General features: G+C 54.6%; 1 protein-coding gene across 1 annotated transcript; it reads right to left on the reverse strand.

The window, feature by feature from the left end:
• Positions 1–454: 454 nt before the first annotated feature.
• CCR7 (C-C motif chemokine receptor 7) lies at positions 455–10,784 on the reverse strand. Its single transcript, XM_060134009.1, has 3 exons — positions 10,743–10,784; positions 5,145–5,194; positions 455–2,317 (listed from the first exon to the last, which is right to left on the reverse strand). Exons 1-3 carry the CDS (start codon positions 10,750–10,752, stop codon positions 1,238–1,240), a joined length of 1,140 nt encoding a protein of 379 aa, XP_059989992.1. The 5' UTR covers positions 10,753–10,784; the 3' UTR covers positions 455–1,237.
• Positions 10,785–11,145: the final 361 nt, after the last annotated feature.

Below are 11,145 nucleotides of genomic sequence, written 5' to 3' on the forward strand. Positions count from 1 at the left end.
TGGTTCTTTCTAAAGCTCAGCTCAGACCGTGTCTCTGGGTCACTGCTGACCTCACAGGCTTGGGTCCCGTCCCGTGAGCTCCAGAAGGGTGTTTGCAAGCTGGACACCCTGCCCTTCTGCCCCTCCTGCCTTGTTCAGCCTCGTGGGCCTGTGTCATTGGAAGGGCTCAGAGCATAGCTCAGCAGACCTCGTGGCTCTGAGCATCTCTGAACAATGAAGCCTGGGGGAGGAAAGGGATGGGGGTGGTCAGGTGGGGCGTGGGGTTTGCAAAACAAGAACACACTCGTTTGCCATTTAGCAAGAATTTTTTTTCCCTTTCTTTTCAAGCTATTGTTTCCTCAAGGGAAAACTTTTATTTGTGCATGAGTAAAATGTGCTCTCTTCATGAATTGAAAGCAGAACAGGATGAGAGATTTCTGTCCCTGTGGCAAAGAACAAAGAAGGAGCTCATTGGCTGGCGGCAGCCAGCGTCGTCCCCACCCCTGGCCCCTAAACTTTCTCCATGCCTTCTGCCCGCTTCCTAGCAGAGCTGAGACCTGAGAAGGGCCAGCCACGCGTCATCCCTGCCCCAGCGCCCTGGCTGGGAAAACGGCTGTGGCCAGGCCTGGCCCGTGGGAAACACCACACCCCTTCAGCGTGGAGAGCCTGAGGAAAGGTGGCTGGTGAGGGGCCATGGAGGCTGCCGTTTCTGGCTGGCTCAGATGACAGGAGAAAAGAGAGATGGAGGGAGGGATTCAGAGCGTTAGTTTGACCCACTGGCATCCCCCTTCCCCTGCACAGGTGAGAAGTTGCCCCACTGTCTCTGGTCTTGGGGACAAAGCCTTGCTTTATGGAAGCCCTCACCCTGAGTCTCAGGGAGGACTTCTTTCTAGAAGATTGATGGGAACAATGGCCAGGCCCCTTCCACCACCCTAGATCTCGCCGATGCCTCTGCCCTTTCACTCCAGGAGATGTGAACCGCTTCTTGACTGTCACCTCTCGTCTGGGGTTTGGGGGACGACGGCCTTGGTTTTGGAGTGTTGCAGGATCTGGGATAGCTTATCAACCACGTCTCTTTGCAGTCTTTGCTGAGGTAGCTAGCTAGGGTGGGGTTCCATCTGTCTTCTGTGGCTTGGGTTTTCACCACGAGATAAAACTCGATGACCAGAATGGCCTTTCCCTCAGCAGCTGTTGGGTCATCTGCCCCCAGTCCGAGGGGCCCCGGGAGAGGTCCCTCTAGTCCCGGCAGAGGAGCCTCCTACGGGGAGAAGGTGGTGGTGGTCTCAGCCTCCACGCTCATGGAGGACCGCCGGGCGTGCCGGCAGGCAGACCACTGCCGGAGCCGCTCCTGGCTGAGGCAGCCTAGGTCCTTGAAGAGCTTGAAGAGGTCGCTGCGGAACTTGACGCCGATGAAGGCGTACAAGAAAGGGTTGACGCAGCAGCGGATGCAGGCCAGGCTGTAGGTGACGTCGTAGGCGATGTTGAGCTGCTTGCTGAGCTCGCAGCTGGTGCCGCCGGTGATGTTGAAGTTGGCCACCGTCTGGGCCAGGACCACCCCGTTGTAGGGCAGCTGGAAGGCTACGAAGACCACGACCACGGCAATGATCACCTTGATGGCCTTGTTGCGCTCGAAGTTGCGCGCCTGGAGCAGGGTGCGGATGATGAGGAGGTAGCAGAAGCTCATGGCCACCAGGGGGATCAGAAAGCCTACCACCATCTGGGCCACCCGGATGGTGATCAGGGCCTCCACGCGCTCGGTGATGAGGGAGCACCGCAGCGCTTGCTCCGTGCTGCTCCTCTGAATGCCGCTGTACAGCAGCTCTGGGCTGGAGAGCACCACGGCCAACAGCCAGATGCCCACGCAGGAGAGCTTGCTGATGAGAAGGACGCGGGCACGGTGGCGGTGGGCCGAGACGGCCTGGACGATGGCGACGTAGCGGTCGATGCTGATGCAGAGAAGCAGGAGCATGCCGCTGAAGAAGCTAATCTTGTAGATGCCAAAGATGAGCTTGCAAACGTGGACCCCGAAGACCCAGGACTTGGCCGCGCTGTACGCCCAGAAGGGAAGGGTCAGGAGGAAGAGGATGTCCGCCATGGCCAGGTTGAGCAGGTAGGTATCGGTCATGGTCTTGAGCCTCTTGAAATAGATGTAGGTCAGCATGACCAGCCCGTTGCCCAGCAGGCCCATGAAGCAAATGATGGAGTACATGACCGGGAGGAACCAGGCTTTAAAGTTCCGCACGTCCTTCTTGAAGCACACGGACTCGTACAGCGTGTAGTCCACTGTGGTGTTGTCTCCGACGTAATCGTCCGTGACCTCATCCTGGCACAGGCACACCTGTGGGGAAGGAACACGCTCCAGCTTAGCTGAGTGGGTCTCAATCTCACTGCTGTGGGATTGGCCAGAGCAGTGGTTTCAAGGTGCAGTTAGCATCACCTGCAAATTCTCGGACCCCATGTGAGACCCACTGAACCAGAATCTCAGGGGCTGGGGCCCAGGCATCTGTTTTTCTAAACTTTGCAGGTGTTTCTTTCATTTGACATCAGTGCTTCTCATATGTTAACATGCACATGGACTCGGGGATCTTGTCCAGATGATTTAGTGGGCCGGGGTGGAGCCGGGGATTCTGCCTTTCTACTAAGGAGCAAGCGTCTGATTTTGCCAACACTTCGGAGAGACTTGACCTTAATGGGTGTTAACGGTGGACTAGAAATAGTCTGGGCTTTGGGGCCAAATGAGCCTTGGGCTTGTTAAATACACTTCATTCTCCCTAAGACTCAGTTTTCTCATCTGTGAAATGGAGACGAATACTATCTCCTCCACATGGTGGTTGTGAGGGTCCTGACTCGATTCTGGCATCATTTCGTCTCCATGGAGGTTTTATTTTGCCCATTGGAAACTCCAGGAAAGTGGGATCGTGTGTCTTTCTTTTTGAGCCTCCTTTGGAACCTGGTAGAAAGAACTTTCCAGGGGAGAGGGCCTAAAAAATACCCCAGTTTTTGAGGGAAAATCCACTTGGGCTAAGGTTGAGGAGGGCCCGGAATGAGAAGAGAGGAAGGCAAAGCTCTATTAAGAGGCCAGAAAGCCCTGGTTTGGGGCAAGCTGCCGTGATCAGGGGTGGTCAGTGACTTGAAGACGGATGGATCCCTGCGGCCCGGGGCACAGCACCCAGCATGAGGCAGAAGCTCAGGTGATGCAGGGCCAAGTGGAGGGCGGGGCCACAGCCTCAGCTGTGACTGAGTCCTCTCAGGCCCAGGAAGGAAGCACGGCCCCGTCTCCACCCTCCCTCCATCCTCGAACCCTCTCCCCGCGCCTCTCTCCTCTTTCTTCCTGCTGTATCTTCTGGCAGATCCCAGTCAGCAGGGCTCAGCTGCTCAGGGCTTTTTTTAGCCTATCTGCGGGGCAGGGTGAAGGTTCAGGCAGTCTGCTGTGATTTTATCAATGAAGGAGGGCACTCGGGCTGGCTAAGCTGTGCGGGGCTGGGAGCTGGGCTGGAAGACTGCCTCAGGAAGCTCCTGGTCCCTCCTCTGGGAATGGGGCCCTGGGCAGCTCGACATGATGGATTTTCGTGCAACTGGGGAACTGGAGGGAGTGTAGAGATGAGGAAAGGGGGGCTCTTGGAGAAGCGATGTGACTTGTTCAAGGTTGCTCAGCCAGCAGGGGAACCCAGTCTCCTGACTTCCCTGTATCCTGTCTCTTTCTCACTTCCAAATTCTGGATTCATCGCTATTCTGCTTGGCAACAGGGCAAGGACCAAATCACACCCAGGAGCTTTTTTGGGCATTGCTATCTCGAGAAGAAAAGTCAGTGGCAACCACTTTTCTCTTTTCCGGGCATGACTGCAGCCTGGGAGGCCTGGAAGAGGCTGGCTGCCCTTGGCCGCCCAGGATAATGTCCAAGGCCTCAGGTCCAGGGTTCCTGGACATAAGGAGGCTCTGGGCCTTGGGGGGCAGTATACCCAGCCTCTGTGACCTGTGTTTCCCACCACCCCGTTCTGCCTTCTCTTTCCCTGCTTAGTATCCGCCCCGTGTACCAGGGGCCACCAGGCTTGACGTGTCTCTGCAGCCCCAAGCCCCACCACATCCTGCCCCATCTGAGCCGAACCCATCCCCTCAAGTAAAGAGAAGGATGAGCCCAGCTGTCCCTTATCCCCTCCCCAACCTTCCAGCCCCTCCGGAGTCCTGGAAACAGGGGAGAGAGAGGGGAGGGAGTGGTGCTGGGGAAGGGCGCCAAGCTGTGGGCTACAGCCCAAGCTCCAGGGGGCCTCTGGGATGGGGTTTCGGGAACAGTGCCCAACTTGGGGCCTGCCTCTGGCCAGAGCTCCTGGAAAGCTGCCCCTTTGGCCTCCAGACCTGGGTAAGAGCCAAATTCTGAAGTGCTGCCTCTCCAGCTCCTACCTCAGCCCCCCTTCCCCCTCCAAGAGAGCTCCCAACCCCAGCAAACGGGGGAGAGTCGACTTCACGAGTTAGTTTCTTCTAACTCTGGTACTCGATTGGGGCAGATTTTCTGTCTCCACAGCTGGGGTTGAGACGCCGAAACTTGTAAACTGGGGATCTTTGCTCCTACAGCGCTCTGGGCCCCTCTAAAGGATGTGCTTCCATCCTCCCCCATGGTGAGGCTCAGGCCAGTCTCTATTTCACAGAAGGGAACTGGGGCTTCGAGGGGAGCCTTTGGCTGGAGGGTGGAGGAGGGAGACAGGTTTGGGGCGATAGGATAGCTACCAGCCACCAGGCTACGGGTTCTTTTCTCAGTCCATATATGAAGATTTACATGTGTGGGTGTGGACACATACGTGCAAAACCCAGGAACCTTTTTGCAAAGCAAAGAACTCTCTCCAAGCACTCAGGAGTCCACCTTTCTGCCTCCCGGATGGGGATATTGGAAGCGGGGTGGGGAAGGTGGGGTAACTTGCTTTCTCCCGTGTTTTAATGGAAATGGAGTAAAGGAATGTCGGAGAACATCCGTGGCTTTCTAGGGTCACTCAGCAGATGGAGAGGCGGGGTGGCTATCAGCTTAACGAATGACAGATTTGTGTCTGGGTCTATTTCTTTCTGGCAAATGCCCAGCGTCTCCACCAGAACCCAGGGCTTGGGCTTCGGAAGGACCAGGCTTGGGGAGGGGCGTATGGGAAAGGGAACGGAGCTTTTCTTGGTGGGACACCTACCTGGAAGATGACGAGCAGGGCCACCACCAGCACGCTCTTCATTGGCTTCCCTGCAGGAGACAAGGTGAGAAAGTTATTGCTTGGCAGGGATGGCCCTTCGTTATGGCAAAAAGCCACAAAGCCAGGGGACTTTCATCACATTCTCCAGACACCATGTTTGAGAACATGAGAACCAGATTGTGCCTTGGAGCACCTGGCCAGCTGCCCAGCCTCACTGCCCTCCCCTCCTCCCCTCCATGAGGGGTCCCAGAAAGGAGCGGGACCGGAATGCAGGGCAGCCCCTCCCCTCTTCTTGGCCCTTCAGGGCCTCTTCTGGAATTGGAAAGTCCATCTTGGCCCAGACCACCCCTCAAGGCTGAACGGCAGGCTGAGGCCCCAGGTTCTCACGAGGCCTGATGTGGGCCCTGGCGGCTCAGTCCTGCTTTGTGGTTGAGCTGAGGGCTGGAACTGGAACTTATTTTCTCCAAAGGCTGAGCGGGGGGGACAGTTCATAGGGTGATTTATATAGAAGTTGTATCTCACTTAACAGTCTGGGAGCTGTGCCCTCTTCACCTTTGTAGCCTCCCTTCCCCTAACTGGACCGGACCACAGGAAAGAAGAGTCAGTAACTGTGATGCCGGGAATGACTACAAGGCAGGACTTGTTGGTCCACCGCACCTCCAGTCTCAGGAGGGTCAGTAGATCCTCCTGATCTTGGGATCCTGCTTCTAGCAGATCCTTGGGATCCTGCTTCTAGCACCTTCTGGAGGCTGGGGGCCTCCCTCCAGCGAACAAGGGATTCTGCTTCCTCCTAGAGGCAACATCACAGGCCCAGCGAGTCTGTGTGCTTGGCCACAGCGCCACCTGCTGGAAATTTTGTGGCATGACACCCAAATTGGCATTGTGCTCCAGGGAGCGTGCCTAGGGCAGGGATTCTGGGCTTGGGGGGAGTCTTAGGGGAAGGAAGAAGGGCATCGAGCCACAGAAATAAACAGGCATTTCTCCCAAGTTATACTGAACGCTACTGCTAGCTGCGTCTTCCTAAAGCATAGCTCTGATGCCGACCCCCACTCTGCCCTCTTCCTAAATTAGGACCTCTCTACCCAGCCCCAAGGACCTCTCTACGCAGCCCTAAGGATGACGCCCTGATGCTGAGCGTGGCAGTCAAGCTTTCCACTGTTTACTTGGACCTGCCTTTCTAGTTGTGTCTTCTGTTTCTGGGGGCAGGCATCCACTGTCCCGTTGTCCCCAGCTTGCACCTGAGTATTTGCAGTCCTGGGTGGGAATGGATCTCTGTACAACATCATGGCTCCCCTCTCTCATTCCCCTTCCTTGCCAAATTGACCCGTGAGCCCCTGAGCTTGAGTTTGAGTCCACATCTCTACCCTTAAGCACACTCTCTTCATGGTCCAATGAGCTGCCCATCCTCCATTGACTCATCTTGATGTGAAGCGCTCGAGGTTTCTTTAAACACATACACGTCTTTCGGTTACTCTAGAGAAAGCCTGCTCTGACTGTCAGTGAGAACTGAGAAACCTCAAGGTTTTGATATCACAACGGTGAAATACGAGGAGCATGAGTTGTGTTTCTAGTTCACTCCATCAACCCCCTTTCCTGGCCCCGTCTCAGTCCTTTCGCCACTGGCTGGGGGAGGGGTAAGGGAGGGAGGGCTGGAGGGTGTGTGTATGTGAGGTCTCCTTCCGGGTGTGTTGGAGAGGGTCGTCGAGCAGGGATCTTCTAGGACCAGAATAGGTCGTTTTCAAGAAAGGTGACCAAACAGGAACTTAGGGGAACTCAGGTGTGTGGCAGAGGCCGCCTGGTCAACAGCCTTGACTCAATTTACTTCTGTCTGTTACAAAGTCGTAAAGTAACTCGCTTTGGGCAACAGCTTGGGTGGGACCAGAGAAGTTGGGAATCTCAAGGGCTGAGGAGTGGTTGACTTATGTGTTGGGTATTTTCTGAGTTCTTGAGTTTCTAGTAATGATCACAACGAAAAGGAAATTCCCTAGAACTCCAACCTTAGCTCCCAGTGAGAGAAACTAGAGATGAGTAACTTTCCCAGAGTCACACAACCATCTGGTAGTGGAGCTGGGCTTTGAATCCATCTAATTTCAGAAGCCACACTCCTAAATGCTCTTCAATGCTGCCTCTCGGGCTTTATGTTCCTCTCCCTCCTAACATCCTGTGAGTTACCCCTTGTGAGGCTCATTCCATATTCCAGAAAATAGAGGCTCAGAGAGGTTAGGTCTCCTGTCTGGGGTCACACAGCTGCTGAGAGATGGATCTGAGATTTTTTTAATGAGCTCTCATTACTTCATTTCTGTTGAGGCTGCTGTGTAGACGGACCTCTGTGGAGCATAACGGGAATCATCACTCTCCTCCATCCCATTGGAGGAGAGTGAGGATTGGTCACCCAGTTCTGCTGCTTCCATTTCCTAACATCTCAGATCTGCCCCCGCCTCTACCCCAACATAAGGCTTTGCTGCCACGGAGCTCCTCTGAAACACAGATCACGTTATTTAACTCACATAATTGAAAAAGAAAAATCTTCATTGGCTCCCCATTGCTTTCATCAAAAAGCCCAAATTTTTAGCAGTGCCACACGGAATCTTAACGATTGGCCCTTGCCTGTCCCTCCTGCCTCCCTTTCTCCCTTCCTCCTTGGCACGGCCAGGTCCTTTACACCCTCCTCAACTTGCTTCTTTCTTGTCTCTATTAGCTTTTGTCAGAGCTGACCAGCTGGGAGGCTGCAGGCTGAGCCTCCAGGATATTCTGTTTGGCTACATGGAGTTCACAAAAAATTGGATTTGGATACCTTTAGGTGGGGCTTGTACCCTCTGAATCACTTCACTGCCCTCCACTTACTACATCTACTCCCATTCCCTCATTTACAATTGAGCCATTGAGTTTGCTATCCCTGCCACATCCTGGGCCCCTTGCTCCTTGTTTTCTGGTTTGATAACTCCTACACGTCCTTCAAAACCCAACTTAAATGCTCCCCTGACTCACATTCATTGTTCATTTCTTTAGATTTCACAATCGCCCTGCTCTTAGCCCATCAGCACTCTCTCTCCCTCTCTTGCGGTGGCTTATTGACATATGTGTCTCTCCCCCACCAGACTGGTCCTGCCTGAATTCCTCCATCAATGACAGTTGACTGAAAGTACCAAGCAAAGAGGAGAGATTTCCCAACAGCTCCCCCAGGCTGCAGGGTTCCCCTCCTCCCCAGCCAGGCTCCCCAAAGGCCAGGAGGGATTGGCCCTGAATCTCTTTAGCATCCCCATCTGCCACCATCTCTGGCTGAGCTGTGAGAGATGAGTATCTTAACAGCTCATTTTTCTCTTCTCTGCTTTGGAAAATTCTAACCGAAGTCTTAGGCCCCATTTTTTGAAGATGGGGAAGGTGTCTTGGGGCTGCTCATTCAAATCATGAAAAAGGCCAACTCAGCCCGGGTTCGGCGTTTTCATTTTGTGTAACAGAAACTTTGCCCCTCACCCACCTTGGGCTCCCTGCTGGGCTGACAAAGAGAGAGAAACAGATCCTTTGTGGCCCACCCGTCCTACCAACGGCCTGGAGTCTGATCTGAGCAAAATGTCTCAGTGGTGTCCCCTCCTACCAGTATTTAGGGCTTGGCCAGCCGTTGGGGCTTTCTTGAATTGAGTGAAGCAGTAAGAACATCCCTTTTCCTGCATCAGGTTTCCTGCATTAAAGGGACCTCCCTCCCTGCATTAACACCTGTGAGTCTAGCACCCCCAAACCTAGTCCTGGGAGGAGACCCCCCTGCCCCGTGCTGTGCTGGGGCTGCTCTTGAGGGCTCATCGAGCCAGTGGTGTACACCTCTCTCCGACTCTGTGCTCAGTCATTTCATGGCTTGAAATCGGCTGACGGCTTGAAGTCAGCTATGGTGGAAGAATTTACACTATGGAAATTGGCAAGCACTACATGTCAGGGTCTGTTCCGGGGAGCCGGTTCTCTAGCCTTTACCAGCGCACCACGGGGACCTGCTTGGTTTCCTTCACAGAGGTCAAACCAAGAGGCAGGATTGGGGTCTCCAGGGGATGACGGCTGCATTCTGGGACGGTGGTTAGTGGGGCTGGTTGTCTGGGGAGTGGGATTAGACGGCAGGCTGCAGGGAGGAGGGGAAGTTGGAAGAGAATTTTTTTTTTTTTTTTTGCGGTACGCGGGCCTCTCACTGTTGTGGCCTCTCCCATTGCGGAGCACAGGCTCCGGACGCACAGGCTCAGCGGCCATGGCTCACGGGCCCAGCCGCTCCGCGGCATGTGGGATCTTCCCGGACCAGGGCATGAACCCGTGTCCCCTGCATCGGCAGGTGGACTCTCAACCACTGCGCCACCAGGGAAGCCCGGAAGAGATTTTTAAAAACTGAAATCAGAGTTCTTGATGCCATTCATTCATTCACTCATTCATTCCACAAACATTTTCTGCTCATACCCCCAAAGCACCTGGAAATCAGAGGTGCAAGAATCAGACCCTGGCTTCCAGGGGTTCTCAGTCGGTGTGTGGGATGGCCACTTTAGCCCTTTAGGATCTGTTTGCTGGGTCCACCCAGGGTTCTGGGTGGGTGGAAAAAGGAGACATGAAGGCAAGAGGCTGTGGCGTGGTGGGTCGGGTGGTGAGGACAGCAGAGGGTAAACGGGAACCTTCACTTTTTAAAGCCAACCCCTTGCGGCTTTGAGGCTGCCGTGGTGCTTTGTCTGCCGGTGAGAACGAGCAGTTCAGGAATCCGGCCTTCGTAGCCTCAGGCGGGTCTGACTCCTCAGCTCAGATTTATAAATGGGGTCTCTGGAGCTGGATAAACACTCCCAGAACCTCCTCGGGGCTTCCCTTGGACTCGCTCTGGTTAAGACCGAGATTAGACTTTTGAAAGGGATGAATCATCTTCCTGGGTAGAAAAAGTGATTAAGTGAGGCTGGGGGCTGTGCTGGAGGCCCTGGCTGTGACTTCTCCCAGCTGAAGGCTCCCTGTGGTCTCATTTAGTGTTGTCCACCCAACACTTAACCAGCAAGAGGCAACAGCTTGCCCGTGGGATGTGCAGCAGAGAGACAATAAGCACAGCTTGCATTGCGTTGTGTGTAGTGTCATTTACACAATGCTCTCGCCTTTAATCTGCTCCTTGTTATAACCTTAAAAGAGCAGACATTCTCATCCCTATTTAGCCTGGGAGAAAGGTGGGAATCGGAGGGCGAGTGGAGGGTCCTGAGCCCTCCAAGGAGAAATTTCCCTGATGAAACAGGTCCCTGAGAGCCTCCCCCATCACCCCAGGCTGAGACCGAACAGGTGCTGTCCAGATTTCCACCAACCCCAGCCCTGCCGCCTTCTGCAGTCCCTATTGTTCTTGAAAGATGTGACCCCCCCTTATCTTTCCTGGAACCAATGGTTAGCCCTTTCCCCAGGTCTGAAAGGTGCACTCTCCGTGCCTGGGAGAACAGGGTGGCACTCTCCGGGAGCAGCCGCTGATTCCCAGCAATGCCACCTCATTTCTCTGGGAGGCTCCCCTAGGCCTTCCACCCCCATCCTCCATTCCCATCCCACAGAGTCAGCCTGGGTGTCCAGGTGACGCTGGTACTGCTTTCTCTCACACGGGGGAGGCTCACTCACCCAGGTCCATGACACTCTCGGCAGCTGAAACCACACACGAAGGTTGTGCCCGGCCTCTGTCTGGGGAGGAAGTCGTACAAGCCCCTTTTAAGCTGTGAGAGGAACCACCCTCTTCCCTGCCCCTCCCACCTCTGCTCCTCCGTCCAATCCAGCTCCACTAAGGGTCTGGACTCACGTGCCTCGTGGGACCAAAGGGGTATGAGGGGTATGAGAAGGTGACAGAGTGACGGCCCACTCACTGGTCATAGGATCATGAATCATCGGAGCATTTACATTCAAAAAAGCCCCCTGTGCAGACTAGGGGCCCAGCCTAAGGCAGGGGAACAGGGGCCATTCAGTGATTCGACAAATGTTTATAGCCTAGTGCCATGTGCCAGGGAGTCAAGAGAAAAGTGAGAGATGT

Source organism: Lagenorhynchus albirostris, chromosome 20, assembly GCF_949774975.1.
Source record: "Lagenorhynchus albirostris chromosome 20, mLagAlb1.1, whole genome shotgun sequence".
NCBI lineage: Eukaryota > Metazoa > Chordata > Mammalia > Artiodactyla > Delphinidae > Lagenorhynchus > Lagenorhynchus albirostris.

What these genes read in the sequence shown, in the direction of transcription:
- CCR7 (XM_060134009.1), bottom strand. An exon ending in CCCTGCTCGTCATCTTCCAG is followed by an intron (nt 2,318 to 5,144) that starts GTAGGTGTCCCA and finishes CCTTCCCCACAG; the next exon opens with GTGTGCCTGTGCCAGGATGA.